At 44.1% G+C, this 23,841-nt stretch overlaps 1 protein-coding gene across 5 annotated transcripts; it reads left to right on the forward strand.

The window, feature by feature from the left end:
• The first annotated feature begins 469 nt into the window (after nucleotides 1–469).
• On the forward strand, nucleotides 470–22,909 carry LOC122430555 (ATP-dependent RNA helicase DDX25). 5 transcript variants are annotated; one of them, XM_043451182.1, is made up of 12 exons: nucleotides 470–570; nucleotides 1,717–1,783; nucleotides 2,023–2,067; nucleotides 2,544–2,679; nucleotides 4,060–4,152; nucleotides 4,238–4,340; nucleotides 5,352–5,466; nucleotides 6,864–7,041; nucleotides 17,600–17,837; nucleotides 19,288–19,450; nucleotides 21,368–21,556; nucleotides 22,632–22,909. In XM_043451182.1, exons 5-12 carry the CDS (start codon nucleotides 4,091–4,093, stop codon nucleotides 22,691–22,693), a joined length of 1,110 nt encoding a protein of 369 aa, XP_043307117.1. In that variant the 5' UTR covers nucleotides 470–570; nucleotides 1,717–1,783; nucleotides 2,023–2,067; nucleotides 2,544–2,679; nucleotides 4,060–4,090; the 3' UTR covers nucleotides 22,694–22,909. The 5 variants fall into 5 exon arrangements, with proteins under 5 accessions (XP_043307117.1, XP_043307118.1, XP_043307119.1 ...); XM_043451183.1 differs by lacking the exon at nucleotides 470–570 and adding an exon at nucleotides 601–1,088; XM_043451184.1 differs by lacking the exon at nucleotides 470–570 and adding an exon at nucleotides 1,102–1,120.
• Nucleotides 22,910–23,841: the final 932 nt, after the last annotated feature.

The raw sequence follows: 23,841 nt of genomic DNA on the forward strand, positions 1-23,841 counted from the left end.
GACAGTCGAAACCATTTACAATTAGACTCCACATGAAGGGCTGAAAAGGAATGTGATCGTTTCATAACAAATGACCGAGATATCTGAGTGACCGAACAAGAACGGGGAGTCTTGCTTCAGCACCACGGAGAGATCATAACTAGGATTTTGCACTTTTTTCTAGAGATGCTGATTGAAATCTCAAGATTCCGGTTAGAAAACTCGAAGAAAAAGATATTCTGCTTCTTTTGTCCAGATGTAGCAGTCATTGGTGCAAGAATCTACCCCTGATTGTGCAGGTGAAGGTGGGAGGTGAAGGTTGTACGAAAGGGGAAACAGTTTTCTCCGCGTTGTTTCAGCACGAGGCACGTATCAGAAGTAAGATGAAAATAAGCCGGTATTTGGAAACATGACAGGTATCGAGTAACAGGGACAGTAGTTAGAATTTGAATAACTTTACTTCCTCTCTGTATCTTTCCCATTTGTCCAGTGAACCTCACTCGGTCTGGCTCCACTTTCCTATGCCATTCACCACTAGCCTTTCTGACATCTTGCAACGTAGCAGCAGAAATTTCGGGGGAAGGCGGACATGTGAGTTTGAAGCGGGGTGCGGGGGTCCTGCCCCACCACCTGGAGAATAGTCTGGGGAGAGGGTGGTGGGGGAGAAGAGGTAGGACTCTCGAATCAGTGCGGAGATTCCTGCCGCTTAGAGTCTCCCACGCGGCTGCTGCCTCAGCAGAGGTCCGCCTAACATTCTAACATTCACCACAGAAGCGCCAGTGCCGGATTTCTAACGCCTGGCGCGCACCTGCAGTCGGGTGAGGAAGCTACCGCCCGCCTCCTCCTCCCCGGACCACGCCCCCCGCCCCTGACTCCTCCCACCTCCCCAGAGCTAGGGCGCCTGCGCGCGGCGGGAGGTGGCTCTCCCCCCGCCCCCCACGCCCCGCCCGGCCCCAAGAAAGCCCATTGGCCGCTGCGTGGGGCCGCGTGCTGCCTCGCGCCTGTGACTGTCGCACGTGCTGGGGCCGGAAGCAGGCGTCGCAGCGATGGCGTCGTTATTTTGGGGAGGCGACGCGGGGGCCGCGGAGAGCGAGCGGCTGAACGGCCACGTAACCGCCACCGAGCCGGGGAGGGCCAGCGGGTGGGAGCTAGAACAGCACTCCGGAGGGCAATGTGCTGGGGAGGGGAAGGGGGAGCCCCGGTAGCGGTTGGAGTCGGGTGTCAGGTGGTAGAGAGGAGCTGTGGCAAGGACTTGGAAGAGGGCCACCGGAAGGGAGACTCCGAGAGGAACAAGACCTTGGGTTGGAAAGGGCAGAATGAAGACGCCTGCGCCGGGAGGGAACGCAGCTGGTGGCCCCAAGTAGACCCCGACTTTCCTATTCTTCCGGTTTGACCTCTGAGCCTCCGCTAACCTTCATCTTCATCTTAGCTACCGACACGCTTTCCGGTCTACTTTCCTTTGCTTGTCCTGTGACCCCCAAGGACCGTCCCATTTAGACAGAGGCTTAGGAAGAGAAATTTCACATGCAGGGGCGGCGGAAAGTCTCCTTCCAATCTTAGGGTAATTCATACAGGAGACCAGTTCCTCAAAGGAATCCATTTATACATGACATTGCAAGAGAAACAGTATTGGGAGGGGGAATCTTCCCTTTCTTCCTTCCAGTCTGTTAGGGGGCAGCACTGGGCTGCTTGATGGTTTGCTTCCTAATATTGATTGAAATTTGTATCTTTCAATAGTTTTCAAACCTCATCCACTCCCAGAAGAACCTTCTGGGTATCAAGAGTGCTACCATCCCAAACATAGGTGAGTGCTGTTAAAGGAGATTGGGCTCAGTTCCTTGAAAAAGTGCTGTTTTCCTCATATCCTAACTTTAGCTCCCTTAACACTGAGGGCCCTCCACTACCTTCCCAGTCTTTTTACCCTCTTCTCTGCTGCTTGACCATTTGTGCATACTGTAGAGTCAGCAAGAGAAACTGGGATAATACGCTAGACGTTTCTGCTTGGCATTTATCTTCACAGTTTTTTTTCTCACATCCTTTTAGATGGTTCTGTTGATAGGATCGAAGAAGATGATGAAGATGATGTAGGTAGGAAATAAATCCATTTGTGGGTATTTACTGGCATTCTGGTTCATGTAATCATGACTTCACAATGTGAATGAATAATATCTTAAGTGGAAAAGAACCATCTTTGCTTCTGTTTTCTTTATGAATAGTGAATGTCAGAAAAAACACTGACTTCAGAGTGGGGATTACCTCTTTAGAGGAAAATTGAAATAGAATATGTAGGAATGGGTTAAGACTTTTCAGGTGGCAAGGACAAAGTAGGTCTGGTGGCAATGGATGTAGGCTTGCTTGAAGATAGAGTCTGGTGTAGGGCAGAGTCTCAGAAACAAAGAATTCTCAGTGCTGTGTCATTCTTTCTAGAACCTTCTTTTAGAAGAAAAATGACAGCAGGAGCAGTTGCTTGATGTACTGAATGGAAGGAAGCAACTTGTTAGATGTCATTCGGGAGGCTTGACTTTTCCCGTGCAATATCCCCTTTTTAATCCTTGCTTTTCTAGTGGATTTGGCAGCTAATTCACTGTTAAACAAGTTAATCCGGCAGTCCTTAGTAGAATCGAGTCACCGGGTTGAAGTCTTACAAAAGGATCCCAGCTCTCCACTCTACTCAGTGAAAACATTTGAAGAGCTTCGGCTGTGAGTATTTGTGCCTTAAGTGTGGGAAAATGCCAGAAAGTGTAGCACAGAACATACTAATATGCTAATAATGAACCCATCAGATTCTCCTTCATGTTTTAATAATCAGCATTCAACTGAGATGTGGACGTTTTGCCTGGAAATAAAATATTGCTCAAAGAGGAACACGAGGCTATCTGAGTTGTACAATGGCTTGAGAACCTTTCTGATGGTAAAATTTTTAACCTTGCTGTGCTATGGGGGATAGCTAAGCCAGACACAGCCACATTGCTACTCTCCATACCAGAATATAGGGCTTCCCTGGTGGCTCAGTGGTAAAGAATCTGCCTGTCAATGCAGGAGACACAGGTTTAATCCCTGGGCTGGGAAGATCCCCTGGAGAAGGACATGGCAACCCTCTCCAGTATTCTTGCCTGGGAAATCCCATGGACAGAGGAGCCTGATGGGCTGCAGTCCAGTCCGTGGGGCCGCAAAAGAGTTGGACGTGGCTTAGCCACTAAACAGCAATAATGATGCCAGAATACAGATAGCAGGAAATTTAGTGGCCCAAATATCCCTTGGGCTAAGTTACAAAGTTTTACCCCTTAACTTTTTGTCTCAAATTGTATGTAAATAACTTTCTCAAATTGGTTTGTATTTCCTAGGGATTTACCAGTTGGCATTAAGGAAATGTATTTTAACAGGGAGAGTTACTGATGTGGAGAAATCCAAAATCCTGATGCCCTCTTTCTAAATGGGGAGACGCTTGCCTATGATGAAAAGTTGGCTGCTAGTAATCTACCAGTTCATCTACCAATTAAACAGATCCAAACTATGCATGTCACTGTAGTGGAAGTATTCCAGCCTACTTCACTTTATTCTCTTCTGAACACTGGTCATGAGACCAGCCCGCGCCCCCACTCCCCAGGAAAGAGGCATTTAAAATACCAGCTTAGAAGAATGAGCTAATGTTGCATCTTCTTCTCCTAGATATAACTGATATAAGAATCACCTAAATTTAAATTTGTCTTCTCTGAAAATTTCAGTTAAAACAGAAGTTTGTTATTGATTAAAAGGAAATAAATGATAAATATCACTTTTCTTCTTGTATGGAAAGCAAAACACTCCTGGAAAATTGTACTTCTCTTAGATGAGTTTTCCCTTTTTTTTCTCTTTGTTCAAGAGAGAGTTCACCTTAAGGTGCTTGGTCTAAGCTAATAACATAACTTATTGCTTTAGTGCTCCAGATGGACAGGCATGATTGTATATGTTTGAGTGTTGAGATTTAGGTATATTATTAATACATTTCATACCCAGTTGCAAAGTGGCCTAATCATGTTTGTATTTCTGAGACTCCTGATGCATCATAGCCTTCAAGTATTTGATTTCTTTTTTTGACAGCAAGGAAGAGTTACTAAAAGGGATCTATGCAATGGGATTTAATAGACCATCCAAAATTCAAGAGATGGCTCTCCCCATGATGCTGGCACATCCGTGAGTTTCCAGGGAAATGGTGTTACAACGTGGTCATTTTTGGCCTCATACTCGGTTGATGCCCAGCGTCTGCTCTTTCCTACAGACCCCAGAACCTCATCGCCCAGAGCCAGTCTGGAACAGGAAAGACAGCTGCCTTTGTCTTGGCAATGCTCAGCAGAGTTAATGCCTTGAACTTGTTTCCACAGGTAAGGAAAGGCTGAGAGAGATGGGAATGCTTGCAGTGCCAGTGGTGTTTTAGTAATGGGCGGTAGTGCTGCCATGCTGTGATGATATTTAGAATAGATGTTCTTTCTTAGAATCATAGGATTATAGGCAGCAGTACAGGGTAGTGACTGAGAGCACAGTCTTCAGAGTTCGACTGGTTCCAATACCAGCCTCTCTACTTAGCAGCTGAAAACCTTAGGAGAGTTAGTGAATCTTTTGGAGTACATTTTCTTGTTAATAAAAGTAACATCTATAAAGGTGTGGATCACAGTTGTCCACTTTGCCCTTGAACCCTGACACCAAGCGCGGTGCTTGCCCTGTAGAAACCACTCTTTAAACATTGGATGAATGGGTATCTGCCTCACAGGATTGTCTTGCAGATTGAGTGAAATAATACACATTTTTAGCACGATGCTCAACATAAAGTGCGCATTCAGAAGTGATGGCTGTAAGGCTGTAGATGACCCAGTCCCTCCTACTTAATGCAGAAGGAAGCAGCTTTAGAGAGGGAGAGGTCGCCTGTGAGGGCACAGTTGTCAGAGAGTGGCTGAGCAGGGGCTGGAACTGGAGCCACAGGAGACGCGGGTTCAGTCCCTGGGTCGAGAAGATCCCCTGGAGAAGGAAATGGCAATCCACTCCAGGATTTTTGCCTTGGCAGTGCCGTGGGCTCCAGTCCATGAGGCCAGAAAGAATCCTACCTGACGGAGCACCCCCACATGACGAGCAGACAGGAGGGTGGCTGCTTTACACAGTCGCGTTAGTTTCTGCTGTAGAGCAGCGTGAACCAGCCCCACGTGTACATCCATCCCCTCTCATCTGGATTCCTCCCCGTGTAGGTGACCACAGAGCGCTGATTCCCTGAGCTGTGTAGTGGGTTCTCAGTTATCTATTTCATACGTAATACCACTATCCCGCCACAAAGTTTCATTGTATTTCAGAATTGCATAATGGCCCTTATGAATCTTTCTCCTTCCCCCTTATCTTTCTGCCAGTGCCTCTGCTTGGCTCCTACTTATGAACTGGCTCTGCAAACTGGCCGTGTGGTCGAACGGATGGGGAAATTCTGTGTGGATGTTCAAGTGATGTATGCCATTCGAGGGAATCAAAGTATGTACCAGCGAGCCTGTCCTGGCTGAGATACACCTGTATATATTTAAGTCAACTCTTTTATTTATTTATTTTTAGCCAACTTTTAGGAGAAGGCAGTAGCAACCCACTGCAGTACTGTTGCCTGGTAAAACCCAATGACGGAGGAGTCTGATAGGCTTCAGTCCATGGGGTCACAAAGAGTCGGACACAACTGAGCGACTTCCCTTTCACTTTTCACCTTCATTCATTGGAGAAGGAAATGGCAACCCACTCCAGTGTTCTTGACTGGAGAATCTCAGGGACGGAGGAGCCTGGTAGGCTTGCCGCCTATGGAGTTGCACAGAGTTGGACACGACTGAATGACTTAGCAGCAGCGGCCAACTTTTAAATTTCATCTTTTCTTTTGGCTGAGCCCCGTGACATGTGGGATCTTAGTTCTGTGACAGGGATCACACCTGCACTGCCTGCAGTGAAGTCTTAATGACTGGACTGCCACGGAAGTTACCCTGGCTCATATTTTAGATCCTGACTCCACCAACAATCATGGTATATTAATACCTTCTCTGCTTTCCCACCTCTAAAATGAGGACGTAATGGCACCTGTATCATAGAGTCATTAACTGGAATTTAATGAAATGATAGAGATGAAGCACGGTGTACACCTCCAGCATGTAATGAAGATCCAGTGCCTGTTAGCTGGTCACTCCCACAGCCAGAACAATGGCTCAGTGCTTTTGCCTGTTCTCTTCTGGGAGGCTCACTTGTTTAGTACAGAACAGCTATTACTGTTTTACTTCTTCATGAAAGTGCTACATGCATATAGTTTTAAAAAAGTCTTTAAAACACAGAAAATTCAAAAGTAAAAGTTGTTCTTTCTCATCTTTCAAAAACCTATTTCCAAAGACAACTATGATTTTGTTATCAAATCTGTGGGCTTTTTTGTTTTTGAGTGTTGACAAAAAATGGGAGCATTTTTTTTCATACTGTCCCAAAATGTAAGAATCTTAAACATCTTTTTGTGTCAGTGTGTATAGCCCCACATCCTCCTTTGGACCAGCTGAATAACATTCCATCATTTTTTTCATGGGACCTCTTGATGGACATTGTGGTGGTTCTCCGTTTAGGGAGGGTCTGTAGGCCTTTCACTGCGGTGCCACTTTCCTGCAGGACCATGGAGGTGTTGCAGGCTGGCTTTTTAAATGACTGTGAGGCAGAATCAGTTACTCAGGACTGTTACCATTACTGTAAACCAAGAAACTCAGGGACTTCTCCTAAAACTCTGTAAAATCAGAAACCACAATGACCTTCAGGGTTTGCCCTTGGGAAACCAATAGGAAATGTGTTGCCTGACTCAGAATTCCAGACAGTTAGAGTGGTTTCCAGCTTAGAAGGCCTTCCAACCCTTTTCTCCCTAGTTCCCAGAGGCGCGGACATCACCAAACAGATTGTAATTGGCACTCCTGGGACTGTCCTGGATTGGTGTTTCAAGCGAAAATTAATTGATTTGACTAAGATTCGTGTGTTTGTGCTGGATGAAGCCGATGTGATGATCGACACGCAGGGATTCGCAGACCAAAGCATTCGTATTCAAAGGTAACCTTCACATCCATCCTTTTCATCCTGGATCTTCTGTCCAGATAAGGGATTTCATTTGTCCACTGCTCTTCACTGTCTTTACTGCTTATTCCCCACTTCCTTCTCCTTTAAAGCAGATTGGGTTTTCCTGATTTTCAGGAGCTCAGTGAGCCTTCGACCTGTAATTTCCCACTTCATCTTGTAATCTTGGTTTACTCTTGTGCCCTAGGCTCACAGATGGAATCCATATAGTGGGTCTGCACCAAATTTTGCCAGTAATCTTATATTTGAGCAAAATTCTAAAGAGAATTTATTAAAACCCCATAGTGCTATTGTAAAGACACAGTAACCTGGGGTCATCAGCCTAGTGGTCTAGTCCTGACCTTGCCTGTAAGTTGTTAAGTAAATCTTGTCATTTTGCTAGGCCTCTCTCCCAGGATCCCCATGGGGCTTAAAATTTCAGATTATCAGGCCTAACCTGAACCTTACAGAATCAGAATTTCTGAAGTGGGACTCTCTGTATCACTTATTTTTAAAGTACTTATGGTGATGGTGGTGTAGTCACTAAGTTGTGTCCAACTCTTGCAACCCTGTGGACTGTAGCCCACCAGGCTCCTCTGTCCATGAGATTTTCCAGGCAAGAATACTGGAATGGGTTGTCATTTCCTTCTCCAGGGGATCTTCCTGACCCGGGAATCAAACCCTGGTCTTCTGCATTGCAGGCAGATTCTTTCCCAACTGAGCTACAAGGGACTGTGTTAAAATCAAATAGGATATTGAAAGACTAATAATGAAAACCAGTAATCCCCTGGCCCCAAACCCTAGAGAACACTGTCCATTTGGGCATTAACTGTCATATCTTTAAATAGCAAGCTCGCATTGCTGCTTCTCATTGTATATTGTCTCTTCCGAGGTGGCTCAGTGGTAAGAATCTGCCAGTGTAAGAGACTCGGATCGAACCCTGGGTTGGGAAAATCCCCTCGAGAAGGAAATGGCAACCCACTCCAGTATTCTTGCCTGGGAAATGCTATGGACAGAGAAGCCTGGCGGGCTACAGTTCATGGAGTTGCAAAGAGTTGGACGTGACTGAGCAGCTAAACAACAGCGGACTTCCTATCAGAGAAAGTGGGCATTTAGTCCTTCTATACCACCCCCACGCTCACTTTCCTGTCCCCTCCATGGCCTCTCGGTGGTTTGTCATAAGAGTTTGGTTACATTAATGGTCAGTATTAATATTATTATCACAACACAAGTATTGTTAACTGTGGAGCATTGAATTATTATAATGTGGATCATTGAATTATTATATTATAATATATATAGTATATATAATTATATATATTATATATATATTGAATTATTATATTATATATGTGGGTTTGTTGTTGTTTTGGCTGCACTGGGTCTGTATTGAATTTCATGGACTTTCTCTAGTTGCACTACATCTGCCCCAGGGCTTGCAGGCTCAGTATTCGTGGCTTGTGGGTATGTGGGATCTTAGTTCCCTGACCAGGGATCGATCCGTTGTCCCTCACACTGCAAGGCAGATTCTTAATCACTGGACCACAAGGGAGTCTCTAATTATGTTTTTTTGTGTGTAACTTTTCCCCCTGAAGTTGCCTTTTTCCTTTTTTAGCTACTATCATTATGTAGGAACCTTCAATTTTTTCCCTACCTATTTCATCAGAGGTGTCACATGTCAGTGATATCTCTAGATAGTCAATTCCATCTTACAACTCCATTGGTTTCTTTTTTCCCAGACACTCTCCCACACACACTGCCTCTGGTTCTGGCCTGGACTGGCTGCACACCTGCAGCCAAGGTCATGTCACAGTCCCCCCGTCCTCGTTTACAGCTGTGAGTCTCCCGTCCTGTGGTCCTTTTGCTTGGTTTACTGAATGTGCTGGGACATACAGTCCAGTGACTTCCTGCAAAAGGAGGTGGAGGAAGTCCATTTTCTAGCCCGTGCATGTCTGAAAATGTTTTTATTGTGCCTGTAAATTTGATCTCTCAGTTGGTTTTTTCTGGATGTGGAGTCTTATCCTAGAAAGCTTTCTCCCTATAAATTCAGAAACAGTGTTGAAAACAGAAAACCTGTTGGTTTTTTTTGATTGTTTGTTTTTTTTACTATAGTTAATACTCTGTTTCTGGTATTGCTACTGGAAAGTTTAATGTCATCCTTATCCCCAGACTTTTGTTCTTTCTTCTCTAGAAGATTTTGGAATATTTTTATCCACAGTATAATGAGACTTCTCGGTTGGTTCATAATTTTTTTCTTCATTGTTCAACACAGATAGCATGTGCTTTTCATTTCCAGAATTTGTGTCGACCAGATCTGGGGTAATTTCTTATGTTACTTCTTTCCCTACAGTGACCAACCTTTTAGGAAGCCAACCCTGTCACAGCAGGGAAATACACACACACACACATATATATATCATGTATATATAATAATATAATACAGGAGAACTAATCATGCACATGTGTCATTACTTTACATAAAAATATGTAAAATATATGTTTATTTGAAATTATATATCATTATCTACTTTTCTGTTTAAACAAAACAAACAGTTGAACTAAACTGTGGCAATTGGTAGTAATTCATAGGAGAATTAGTTAAATATGCATGAGAAAAATACAGTAATGTTCGATCTCTGATACAGCAGTATAATCTTATAAAACATGATTGGATGCTTCAATTTTGGAGGCTGTGCTGTTGTATATATTTTTTTCTTTTTGACTCCACCACACAGCTTGTGGGAGTTTAGTTCCCTGACCGGGAATCAATCCTGGCCCTTGGCAGTGAGACCACAGAGTCCTACCCACTGGACCGCCAGGGAAGTCCCTACTGTATATTCTTAAAATACCGAATTACAGAACTTTTTGTGAAGAGACTGTAAATCCATTAGAACTAATTACACCTACTACCTGTATTTAATGACAGAAATAGTAATGACACTTCGCTTTGTGTCTGACAGTGCTATTGGATGTTTCTCTTTTCCAGTGTCCTTGGGACTCCTTGCAGTCTTCTCTCCTTGTATGTGGCAGTAAAACAGAATATGGTCAAATGTAAAATTCACTTTGATTTGCAGCTCTGCCATCAGTAAACCCACACTGATTCTTTTTTTAAAAACTTTTTGGAGTGCAGTACACATGCACAGTTCCTCTACAACGTTGTGTTGCTTTCTGCTGTAGAGCATAGTGAATCAGTTATACACATGGCCACTCTCTTTTAGATTCTTTTTCAATATATGTCATTACAGAGTTTTGAGAAAGAAGGTTGATATGTCCCTCGTAGCTCAGTCGGTAAAGAGTCTGCCTGCAGCGCAGGAGACCCGGGTTCGATCCCTGGGTCGGGAAGATCCCCGGGAGAAGGAACTGGCAAGCCACTCCAGTATTCTTGCCTGGAGAATCGCATGGACTGAGGAGCTGGGCAGGATACAGTCCATGGGGTTGCAAGAGTCAGACACGACTTCGTGACTAAACCAAAACCATGTGTTATTAACAATCGCAAGAGGGTCCTGGGTGTGAAACACGAAATGACTAGGTGGTGAGGGAAAAGCTCTGGAGTTGGCGCCATTGAGAGAAAGAAGGACGAATGTTTGTTCAGTGTGGAATAGTGGTTGGGAAGGATATGCAAAGATCCAAAGGCAAGTTAAAAGGGTATGTTTATTCAAGGAAATCAAGGAAGAAGAGGGCTGCAGATTAATGAGATGAGAAACCAGGGAGACTGACTTCCTTTAGTTGCTGTGGGAGGAACAGTTTAGAGAAGAAGTGAGAATGCTGATTAGGAGGTGCATGGGTGTAGTGTTTAGTATTAGAGTTTCAGTAGTAAAGACAGAAAAATGGAAGCATCTGCAATATACTTTGAGTGAAAATGTACTGACCTGCTAGGAGGGAGAGAGGACTGAATATCAAAGACTCCCAAGTACTTGCTATATGCCACTGGGTAGAAGTATCACTACTCACTGAGGAATCCTCGACGTGTGGCATGAAAGGGGGAGATGATTCAACTCACACATATTACATCTGAGAGTTAAGTGAGCCGTTCTCGTAAAGATGGCAAAAGGGCAGTAAATATGTGACTGTGTAGCTCAGGAGATAAGGCGGAGAAGTCACATTTGAGCAGGGGGAGGGGTGCATGTGGAAGATGACATGGTTTTCTGTGTCAGTCTGACTAGGCTAGGTGGTGTCCAGCTAGCTGATAAAATGTTACTTCGGGGTGCATTTGTGAGGATGTTTTCAGAAAAGCTTAGCATTTGAGTCAGTAGACTGGGTAAAGAAGATCACTTTCACCAATGAGGGTGGGCATCATCTAATCCACTGAACAGAACAGAAATGTGGAAGAAGGGCAGATGTGCTCTCTGCTTGAGCCAGGGCAGGCACCCAGAATCCTGGTTCTCAGGCCTTTGGACTCAGACTGAACTTTACCAGATTTTCCTGGTCCTCCAGCTTGCAGACAGTTGACTGTGGGACCTCTGGGTGTCCATAATCACCTTAACAAATTCAGTGAATCATTCAATCAATCAATCATCAATCCTACTGAATCTGTATCTCTAATACAAATTTTGGTACTGAGAATGGTTCTGCTTAGTCGCTTAGTCGTGTCCTACTCTTTGTGATCCCATGGACTGCAGTCTTCCAGGTTCCTTTGTGCGTGGAGATTCTCCAGGCAAGAATACTAGAGAGGGTTGTCATGCCCTCCTCGAGGGGATATTTCCAATCCAGGAATCGAACCCAGGTCTCCCACCTGCAGGCAGATTCTTTACCAGCTGAGCTACCAGGGAAGCCTGAGAATGGTTTCAGATGAAGAGCATTTTAAAGATGAGTTTTCTGAATCAGTTCTGATGGTTCTGAATTGGCTCTCTAATTTGATTAGATTTAAAGATACTAATGACTATTTCCAGTAGTATAGAGAGCAGTGACAGTCCATGCCAAGATGTGGAAATAGAGATAAGCAGTGTATCTCCACTCAATACTCCTAATCAGCCGCTTTCAAGAAACAAGCATCAGATGACTGTGTCTTTATACTGTGAAACTTTTATGTGGAGATCTAACAATTAAGATTACCTAGTTACTCTCCGTATCAGACAATGTGGTAAAAGGATGACTTCGGGGATTTGAAATTTCCAGCTCAAGAACCACATAAATGACTGGAAGCTTCTACATGTGCCATGCAGACCTTTAGCTCCTCCTGCAGCTAAGGGCTGAAATTGCTGAAAACCAAACACAGAACCTCATACTGTGTATCTACAATTAGAAAAGAATAGGACACTATAAGATGGGATGATAATGTAGGGATGCAGAGCCTCTAAATTCTGAAGAGTCTTCTTTGCTGGTGGAAGAGTCTTCCCATCCCCATAATAATTTAATTCGACCATACTTAATTTCATTATACCCATAGCTTTGATAGTTGTGGTAAATAATACCAAATATGAGACATGTATGCATATACTGCCCTTAAAGAACTGAATCATCTTGGGAGGATAAGAAATACATACTTGGAAAAGTAATAAAATAAGAAGCATGGTGTGAGTACCAGGGCTTAGGATGTAAATAAGAATGATTGGGAATAACATACTTGAGTTGGCCCTTTAAATAGATTTAAAATGAAAGGATTTGAGAACTGAAAGCAATTAACATAATATCTAATGTAATTCCATTTAATAACTGAGAAAACAAACACAGAGAAACTGACTTGTCCCAATTATGATAGCAACTTACTGGGAACAGAATTCTGGTCTCCTGATTCCTGACTTTCGCTGTTTGCTTTGCAACTACTGCCTTTGTGACTGCTAAAAAAAAAAGGAGAGAAAGAGAAGTGAGCAAAGAAGGCCCTATATAAGCACTAGGAGAAATGTACATCCTTGGCATACATACATATGGATGATATCATCCGTATCATCAGCATCATATACATTACATATGTCATACATATATAAGCACTAGGAGAAATGTACATCCTTGGCATACATACATATGGATGATGATATCATCCGTATCATCAACATCCTTCACTGCTGATATGTGAATGCTCAGTAAGCAGACTGGTGAAGGGCTCCTATTATGAAGTATCAAAAAGTAAGACTAGAATGGAATGAGCACCTTGGGATGAAAAGATAAGATTAAACCAAACAGAATATTAACAGTCTCAGTCTAGGTATTTTAGATGTTAAATAAGAAATAAAAGTAAGTGCTTTATGAATTTAAAAACAGGTCAGATTCCAAAGGCTGAAAGTAATCAGGGCTGGCTTAGTGGAAGGGATAAATTGGAGATGAACATTCAAGAGGTATAGGATTTGAGAGAAGAGGATAATTTAGATAAGGTAAGGAAATCCTAGGACCTGGAAAAGCAGGCTGAAAAGGCATGATGGCTCAAAATGATGCAGAGTAAGGAAATCCAAAGTTAAACAAACCAAGTAGCTTTGAGGAGAGTGAAGACAGAAGACTAACTAGAAGCTTGAGTAGAGGGTACCTGGGAAATAGGCTGAAAAGGCATAATGGCTCAATGGTGCAGAGTCCCAGGAAGGCTGACTGTACTCTGACAGAGACCACTGCAGGTGCTTAAGCAGAATAACTTGATTAACGTTTTAGACTCATATGGCAATGACATACAGGATGGACTGAGCCAAGAGAATAAAAGGGAAGGCCAAGAGCTATTTTTCTAATAAGAATAATAAGGAATTTTATATACTAAAGAATACTATACAATATTTATATACAGTGAGCTATTATTGCATAGACACTATGCTAGCTTTTCTCATTTAATTCTCACAAAAACCAAATGAAGGAAGTCAAATTATTATCTCCCTCTCCATCTACTGTGCTATACAGTAGGTCCTTATTAGTTATCTGTTCTATACACACACACACAAACACACATATATATGTATATATATATATGAGAAGCCCACAGTGATTTTTGGTATCAGTCCAGTGAGATATCCTCTGAACAAAAGTGCCCAAGCATAGAATACTTAGGAGCTAGTAGCAGTGATTTTTAGACCTATAAGAATTTCCAGCTCCCTCGGAATGTTCTTCCACTGCATCCGCACACTTGTTTTGGTAGACCAACTATTTGTCATTCAGATCCTTTGCATCCATAAATCCATCATCTGGGTCATCCATGCCTAAAATGTCCATCATTTTCAAACACCCCAAAGTTTGTTAGATCTCATCATACGTGAAACCTCTCCTGCTCAGGAAAAAAGATTATAAACCACAGAAGTGACTTAGACTTGTGAAATTCAAAGATGGATTCCTTACAAATTAAGTAAAGAAATGAGAAAGTCCTCAACTTAGCTGGACTTCGGAAGCATTTTATTTCTATAAAAGGAAAAATAAGTCATTTTTTGCTGCAGGTTTTTTTTTTCCCCTTTTGAACTATTTATTTTGTTTGCAGTATAGCCAGTGAACAATATTGTGATAGTTTCAGGTGAAAAGCCAGGGGACTCAGTTCAGTGCAGTCGCTCAATCGTGTACGACTCTTTGTGACCCCACGTACTGCAGCATGCCAGGCTTCATGCCAATCACCAACTTTCAGAGCTTACTCAGACTCAGGTCTGTAGAGTCGGTGATGCCATCCAACCATCTCATCCTCTGTCATCCCCTTCTCCTGCCTTTAGTCTTTCGCAGCATCAGAGTCTTTTCCAATGAGTCAGTTCTTCTCATCAGGTGGCCAAATTATGAACTGGTTGGATCTCCTTGCAGTCCAAGGGACTCTCAAAAGTCTTCTCCAACACCACAGTTCAAAAGCAGCAATTCTTCAGCACTCAACTTTCTTTATGGTCCAACTCTCACATCCATACTTGACTCCTGGAAAAACCGTAGCTTTGACTAGACAGACCTTTGTTGGCAAAGTAATGTCTTTGCTTTTTAATATACAGGTATTCATTCTCCAAACCTCCCTCCCATCCAGACTGCTGCAGAACATTGAGCAAAGTTCCATGTGCTGTACAGTAGGTCCTTGTTAGTTCCCCATTTTAAATATTTGCTGTGAGTTTTGTTGCAGCCTTTACAGAACACCAGACAACTTGGGTGTAGTCAGTATACAACATCTTCATTGCGACTTCACTTTCATTTTTCACTTTCATGCGTTGGAGAAGGAAATGGCAACCCACTCCAGTGTTCTTCCCTGGAGAATCCCAGGGACGGAGGAGCCTGGTGGACTGTGATCTATGGGGTCGCACAGAGTCAGACACGACTGAAGTGACTTAGCAGCAGCAGCAGCAGCATTGGTCATCAGACCGTTTTGGAGATACAGTGTGTTAATTGTGTTTTACTATAATCTCTTTCTCATCCTTAATTTATTTCTAAATTAGAGATGGACATTGTTTTTGTCTCAAGCTTTGAAAATAGACTAACATTTTAAATCCTTTCACTGGCCAGCTACAATGGCTGGCATCTTGTAGAGACACATGCCCAAGGGAGCACACTGCTTCCATTTCTTCACAGAAAGAAATCTTATTGAAATAAAAGAGAAATCTTATAAGGCTTCTGCAAGTTTGACCTAACAAAGAGCCCCAAAACTTTGGTAGTGAACAGCTCAGTATCACAGGGAAGCAAATTGTATGCCTTTTTAGTAGTGTTGTGTACAAAGGCTGCAGACGTTTAGCTGGTAAGGGCTGTTCGTGTTCTTTGGTAAGGAGTTCACAAGTTGAATGGAATCTGCCAGAATTTATATTTGCTCTGTCTGCTGCCCCTGCCGGGGGTTGAACAGAGGCTGGTTTGTGTTTGGATACAACGTCTAGCAACCTTTTGTTTTATATTTTCTGTGTTGTATAAAAACTTCATAGAAGTCAAGATGTTTTTAAGACTCCAGTTTTTAGTTTTTCCTTCCTTTTGTTTAAAATAAATTAAACCACAGCACTGTCCAAAAGAAATACAATGCAAGCCACATGTGTAATTTAAAATTTTCTAATAGCTGCATTAAAAAAATAAACAGGTGAAATTCATGTTATGAAAAAAATCATTTTGTTTAATTTGACATATCAAAATGAGTGTCTTAACAAGTAACCAATGTTTTATCAGTATAAAAATTATTAATGAAATAGTTTGCATTTTTTTGCATACTAAGTCTTCAAAATCCAATGTGTTCTACAGAACACCCCATGGTTCTTTCCCTTAGGTAATTTGTATAAATTTACTTTTTGGAAGGAAATGGCCCCGGTCTTGGGGTACCAGTCCTGGGGCCGTCTTTTTTCAGATGAAAGATTGTAGTAGAACAGATGGCCAATGCAGATTCTCCTCCAGTCTCTTCTCAGTCCCCCACCCCCTGCCAGTCCTTCCTCTGAATTCTCTGGTCTCACAGGTCTTAGACCTCCCAGGGTTCTGAGACATCCACTGCCTTTCCATCAGCATTTCCCTCTGTAGCACACGTATCTTAGCTTCACCCACCTTCTCCATTGTCATGGATTTCCACCTTGCAAAAATATATTGAAATGTCTCTTCCACCCATTTGTCTTCTTGAATTGTTCACGTTTTGTGAGTTCATATCTTCATCCCTTTATAATCACAACAGTGTGATGTGGGGCACTGAGACCGTAACACGTGGAGTCAGTTTCCCACAATCAGCCCGAAATCAGTCCAGTTGTGTGAAAAGCTCCTGGGGATTCAGGTCCCAGGCTTGAAATAATGTTTGGGGCTGAGCTGTATGAACTCTCCTGTTTGCTTTTAGCACAAAGGACTTTTCCTCTTAAGTGCTCTGTTGTCTTCTCAAAGGCAGTGATTTCTCTCTGGTCTCTCTTCTGTTTTTTTGAAAACTAACTTTTTAATTGATGTTTAACGTATGTACAGAGAAATATCCAAATGGTACGTGTACACTGGGTGGATTATCACAGAGAGGCTATGCTCATGGGACAGTGGATCCAATCAAGACCGAGATCTTTCTCAGTGGTGCTCCAGAAGGTGCCCTGCAGGCCCTCTCCTGTCACCAGCCCTCTCTCCTCCTCAGACTTAGCTCTGTCCTAACTGCTGACTCTGTGGGTTCATCTTCACTGTTTTTGAACTGGGGTATCAATTGTCCTGTGTTCAGTGTGGGTTTAGTTTGCATTTTCCATGCAGCAGCATCTTCCCCTTCTGCACCCCTTTTATTTATATCCAGGTCTTCCCATTCCACATAGACTTCATGTGACTGTTCTTCCCCGCTCAGCAGATAGAACATCTGCCGTTGGGTGATGAGCCTCTGTGGCCTTAATCTGCATGGAGCTCGTGTGAGATGATTGCCATAAACGGCCCCTGGACTGACACCCTAGGCTCCATAAGCCATCTCTCCTAAGGAGAAGACAGGCTTGAAAACCCCCAAGCCCTCCAGATCTCTTAGCTTACCTTCACTCTGGAGCCCCATGTGCAGTTTATGCATTTCCCCAAACCCTGGGTGGGAAGGAGGGGCTGACACGTGGCACTCCGCAGCAGGTGTGGTTTTTGTGTCCACAACGCCCTTCACAGTGACCCTGGAGTAGGAGCAGGGGCGTGGGGGGCAGCTGATGACCGTGGGCGTCCGGTGCTGGAAGCTGCCCCCTGGAGTGGGACAGGCCTGGCAGTTGATGATGCCCTTTTCCCTTCTCTCTCCCAGAGCTTTACCCTCCAAGTGCCAGATGCTCTTGTTTTCAGCGACCTTTGAAGACTCTGTGTGGCAGTTTGCTGAGCGAATCATTCCTGACCCCAATGTTATCAAGTTACGAAAAGAGGAGCTGACCCTGAACAACATCCGACAGTACTACGTGTTGTGTGAGAACAGGAAAGACAAGTACCAGGCTCTCTGCAACATTTACGGCGGCATCACCATAGGCCAGGCCATCATCTTCTGCCAGGTAACTCCACTGGGACTCGCCTTCCTCCTGCCCAGACTTCCGAGCAGATGGGGGCAGGGGACAGTCAGGTGACTGAGAGCCAGGGAGCCGGGCCCTGTGTTCCACACTGTTTATTCATGATGTCGTTCAATTTTCAGAGCAACTTTGAATAGAGATTACTTGTATTTTATGGGTGACACTGAAGTAATGGAATAGGACTTCAATATGACATGAAACAGAGGTCCTCCTCCTTTTATGTTTATTTAAAAACTTTTTTCTTTTTTGGCTATGCCATGCAACTTGTAGGATCTCAGTTCCCGGACCAGGGATTGAACCTGGGCCATGGCATTGAAAGCCCAGAATCCTAACCACTGGAATTAGGATTAGGGCCTCCAGGGAACTCCCCAGGCATCCTTCTTTTAGAGGAACTGCTTCTAACATGTCCCCATTCAGGTCGATGTTTACTGTGGTATTTTCACAGATACCTTTTATCAGGTTAAGAATGTTCTCTTCGTTTCCAAACTTACTCTGAGCAAGGCAGCCACTCAGTTACTCACTGTTGATAGCCCCTTATTTTTCTTTTCATATTTACTTTTTCCCTCTGACGTTGTTCGTGTTCCTGTTCTTGATTGTATTTTTTCACCACTACATGAACACTGTCAGCTCCATGAGAGCAAAGTCTGTTCCACATACCTCCACGCCCCCATCCTGGAAGAGCCCCGCCCAGCAGTGACTGGCCTTGGAAACACACCTGTAAAGGAAAGTGCAGCCCTGCCACAGACTGGCCATGTAACCCTGGGCAGATCACTTAATGGTTTTACGTTTTAGGTTGATTTTTTAGTTTTTTCAAATGAGCTTAGACACCTACTTCATCAGATCATTATGAAAGCAGATGAGCGTGATGTAAGTAAAGGCTTTTGCAAGGTGCCTGGCACACACAACAACTTAATCATCACTGTTGTCGTTCAGTCACTGAGTCGCATCTGAGTCTTTGCAGACCCATGGACTGTAGCCTGCCAGGCTCATTTATCCATGAAATTTCTCAGGCAAGAATAGTGGAATGGATTGCCATTTCTTTCTCCAGGGGTCTTCCTGACCAAGGCATCAAACCCACATCTCCTGCTCTCTTGCACTGACAGGTGGATCCTTTACCACTGAGCCCGTCATCATTCTTAGGTTACCTCATTTTATCATCTGACCACCACAAGAGGTGGACAGAGCATTTTATTCTCTGTTTCAGGGCTGAGAAGCAGAGCTCTGACAGGTTGAGAGGGTTGTGCCCCTTAGAGGCCCGGGGGCAGGAGAACTCCCTGCCACATTCACAGATCTCTCTAGGCCTGAAAGGAAGGGGGAGCAAAACCCCTCTGCAACCCCCGTGCCCCCAGCTCCCATGCCCTGCAGACGTGAGTGCTGCACACACAGTGAGGCTGCTTCAACTTGGGTGTGGTGCTGGGCTTTGATTTTCCTGCAGACTCGTCGAAATGCCAAATGGTTGACTGTGGAGATGATGCAAGATGGCCACCAGGTGTCTCTGCTGAGCGGAGAGCTAACTGTGGATCAGCGAGCTTCCATCATCCAGAGGTTTCGGGACGGGAAGGAGAAAGTCCTTATAACCACCAACGTCTGCGCTCGAGGTGTGTATGTGTGTATTTAAAGTCAAGTTTATTGAGGTTATCATTTACATGTGATAAAATTCACTCTTTTTAAGGATGTGGTTCAGTGAGTTTTGACAAACGTGTAGTCATGTACCCATCACTATAATCAAAATGCAGAACAACTCCATCTCCCCTCAAAATTTCTCTGTGCTCCTTTGCAATCAGTCTCTGAAATTAATGGCCCCTCACCACTACTGAACCAGATCTCTGCCTCTGTATTTTTGTCTCTTCCAGAATGCCACGTAAGTTAAATCACTCAGTTGGTAGCCTCAGTGTCTGATTTATTTCTCTTGACATCATACTTTGGAATTCATCAGTGTTGTAACATGTATCAGTAGGTCATTCCTTTTCATTGCTGAGTAGTATTCCATTGAATGGGTGTACCGATTCACCAGCTGATGGACATTTGGATTGCTTACAGCTCAGGGCTGTTTTGACTGAAACTGTGATAAACATTCATGTATAGGGGTCATGCAGACGTACATTTTCTTTTCTCTTGAGTAAATACCTAGGAGTAAGATTTCTCAGTCATAGGTCAGTGTATATTTAGCTTTAGAGGCAACTGCAGAACTGTTTTCCAGAATAGCCATGGCATTTTGCATTTCTACCAGCAGTATAGGAGGGTTCTAGTTGTTCTCCATCCCTGTCATAAGTGGTTTTGACACTTTTTCATCTTAACTTTTCCAGGAGATGTATGTGATGTCTTGTGTTTCTTACTTGTGTTCCCTAATGGCTAATGATGTTGGTCATCTCTCAGGTGTTTTTAATTTTAAAACTATTGACTGCTGGGGGAAAAAACCTTTGGTTTTTTTTTTTTTTTTCCAAGCAAAGGGTCTTCCTACTTTCCTCACTTCCCCATTGTATCCTTGCCTATACCACATACTCAAACCCTGTTTCCTAGTTTATTACTGGTTCACCCGACAGAGCTGAAGACCTGCCATGAGGGCTGAGCCTGGCATTTTGGAGGAATAGCCGGAAAAAGAGCCTTCCCTTCGGGAACACACCACCTCCTGACCCTTTAGACCGGCGCTGTCCAATAGAAATGCTTGCACTGATAGAAATCTCCTATTCTCTGCTGTCCAAGCCATAGATAGTAGCTTTTGAGCACTGGGAGTGTGGCTAGTGTGGCTGAGGAACTGGATTTTTATTGTGAATTAATTTAAATAGCCTTGTGAAGCTAATGGTTACCATACTATACAGCACATCTGTAGAACCCCAGAGGAAAGGGGGCCCAGATAGCTCCAGAGTCAAAGCACAGTGCAGGGAGGACAAGGATCACGAGCCAGACAGCTTGTTAGTGCTGGGCGTGGAGGTCCCAGGTGAGCCCAGCAGTCTTCCTGGAAACATTAGGTGTGAGAGGTATGGATGGAAGGAGAGAACCCTTGGAAGTCTTGAGTTATTTGTACTTTATCCTGTACGGTTTGGGCAGCCAAGTTCTAAACACAAGTGCTCTGGACATTGCTGTGGCAACCATGGTGAGGATTAGAGGAGTAGGATGTGAGGGACTGGGGAGCCAGTCCAGAAATTATTGTAACAGTTGAGGCCATGGATAAAATTGATGAGAACAGTGGCTGTGGAATGGGGCGGAGCTGGGGCCCTGATGGGGAAGAGAACCTGCAGGGACTTAGCACAGCGGGAGCAGAGAGAGGGGGCTCTCTGGCTTGGTGAGAGCCCCCACCCCCCCCCCCGCCACACACACACACACACTTTGTACATAGTTACACCTCTGTAGAGTTCACTTCTACTGACACTCTTAACCTAGCATCGCAGACATACATACTTACAAACAAATATATGTCAAAGCAGACTTGATTCTAGACTGTCTGTGAAATGAGAATCCTCTCAGCAAATGTGGTTTTTGGATAGCTGGGTCCTCAGGTGTCCTTCCTCTCCCAGGGATTGATGTGAAGCAGATCACGATCGTCGTGAACTTTGACCTCCCTGTGAACCAAGCAGAGGAGCCAGACTACGAGACCTACCTCCACCGCATCGGGCGCACAGGCCGCTTCGGGAAAAAAGGCCTTGCCTTCAACATGATCGAGGTGGATAAGCTGCCTCTACTGAAGAAGATCCAGGACCACTTCAGTGAGTGGCACCCTCACAGTCAGAGCTGTGGACCTGCCCACACTGACAGCGACCGTGTGTCGTCAATGGGCCTCAGGCTCGGGGTTCATGATACAACAGGATGGGGTGGGAACCAGACAGTAGGAGGTGTCCACTTCTCAGTGTCAGAGCTCCTAACCTGAGACAGGTAGAGAAAGACCTGAAAACCAAGTGGAATTAATATAAGCTCAGATTTCTATTTTATTGCTCGTTCTGGGATCTGAAGCAGATTTCACATCCATAAAGAACCGCCGTAAGTAATGAGATCCTGTAAGATTATATTGTGTCCCCAGCTTCCTTTTTTGTCTACATTTTCCTCTTCCCTGTTGTCCCAGTGACCAACTTGGGCAATCCTAAATCCTGAGTCTTGCTGCTTTCCTCCAGCCCTTCTTCCCCTCATCTAAACAAGACAGGCTCTGATAACCTGCTGGGAAGATGGCTGGGGAGCAGGCAAAGAGGAACCCTCACAGGACTCCAAACGTTATTTTTCACCTTTAGGACAGTGGTACTTATCCTCTGTGGGAAGCAAAGTATACTGTCCCTGGAGGAGTGCACATAGGCACAGATGTGGAATTTGAAATATAATTTTAAAAAGTTTGCTTACTAAGCCATCAAGGGAAGTTGGTTAAGCGCTCCTGTGTTAGAATAACAGAGCAGGGATGGGTGTGGAGAAAGACCCATTGAGATTGCCATTGCTGTGGTGATCAATGCTCCCTGTTGCCATCCAGCAACGTCCCCCCCAGGCATGTACACACCCACTTCACTCCCCGTGAACTCGGCCAGGCCCCTTCCCGGGCTCCCCTCACTGAACTCTGGCCTTTTTTTCTGCCCCAAGGTATATAGACATGTATGTTCTCTTGTCTGGTGCATTTGATGCTGTTGTGGTTGGTGTGAATTGGTTATTTGGAAACCTGCCCGTCCTCACCTAATCTAGAAAATGTTCCTATCTTGAGAATTTCCATATGAGGTGTCACTATCTTTAGAAATGTAGTTGAATGGAGTGAAATTTCATTTGGGCCCTGGGATAAGACTGTTCCATTCTCTTTTGCTTTTTTAGACAGCAGTATTAAGCAACTCGACCCTGAAGACATGGATGAAATTGAAAAGATCGAATATTGAAGAAATAACTTTATCATTTAGCTGTATTTTGGTTTATGTGAGAATGTAGGTTTTGAAGGCAATTTTTTATGTTGAGCCTTTTTCAACATGAAGCTGTTACATATGGCAAAATAAATGTCATGGTAGCCTTGGTTTTAAGACCTGAGGTTTTTTTGAACCAAATTGATGTGACGCAGTTGATTCTTTTGAATAAAAAAGTGAGATAATTTCTTACTCCAGTCTCTTCACAGATAAACATCTTTGCGGGGCTGCTGGGATGTTGTGGGATTTAGTTCATATAAAGCACCTGAGTCGGTCGTGCCACCTGTGAACAGCTCAGGGCGCCACGAGATGGCAGTAGAATGTCACTGTTTTGGCATTTGAGTGGTTGACAAGAGCTGCGCCTCCCACCCCAGGGTCTCGCCCCCACCCTCACCCACTTCGTGCACACACCCCCAGGCACAGACATACACTCTTCCCTGTGAGTAGAGGGTAAAATCTTTACAAAGTAAAACAGTTTGAAAGAGAGAACATTTTGCTTCTTTCTTAATGTTTCAACTGACATAGAGAATTTCAAAATATTTTTCTATTTTAGTTCTTAATGTCTTCAAATGAGAGAAGATTTAATCCATCCTCAGTTATTTTATAGTCTATGAAAATGTGGTTTTATTATAGGCATTTCTTCAAGACAGGCAGTGGGGGTTGGGGGAGCCCACCTGCCGTATTAAAGAGGTGACATTTCAGGGAGCTGTTAGGTTTGTTTTTCAGACTCTCGAGGTGGATGTAAGAATCCTAGACATTTTCCTACAGGTCCTGTTGAGATGCTTCTCATTTCTCACATTTACTTCTCAAAAAAGGAAACAGTGGGCTTGAGTAAACAGGGTGGTGGCGGGGAATCAATACTCTCCCAGAAAGCCGGCGCAGGCTTTGCAATCCGCGGCCAGAGTCAGGCTGCCGTTCTGTCACACCAGGTGGCCGCCATCGCCCTTGGGGAGTGTGCCTGTCATCCCAGGTTGGAGGGTGGTTCCCGGCCTATCTCTTCTGGTATTCCACGTGCATGTCACCTGCCAATGTTTTATTCCTGTGGGCAGGGCTCAGACATGGATGAAAATCATCCAACATCCTCATCCTCCAACGTATTCATTGTGCGTCCTATAGGCCTACACACC

This window comes from Cervus canadensis, chromosome 29, assembly GCF_019320065.1.
Source record: "Cervus canadensis isolate Bull #8, Minnesota chromosome 29, ASM1932006v1, whole genome shotgun sequence".
NCBI classification, from domain to species: Eukaryota; Metazoa; Chordata; class Mammalia; order Artiodactyla; family Cervidae; genus Cervus; species Cervus canadensis.

Excerpts from the sequence above, each read along its gene's own strand:
- LOC122430555 (XM_043451179.1), top strand. The coding sequence starts at position 1,151 with ATGTGCTGGGGAGGGGAAGGGGGAGCCCCGGTAGCGGTTGGAGTCGGG. Across the intron at positions 2,680-4,059 it reads ACATTTGAAGAGCTTCGGCT|CAAGGAAGAGTTACTAAAAG; the intron begins GTGAGTATTTGT and ends TTTTTTTGACAG. Across the intron at positions 17,838-19,287 it reads AGGCCATCATCTTCTGCCAG|ACTCGTCGAAATGCCAAATG; the intron begins GTAACTCCACTG and ends ATTTTCCTGCAG.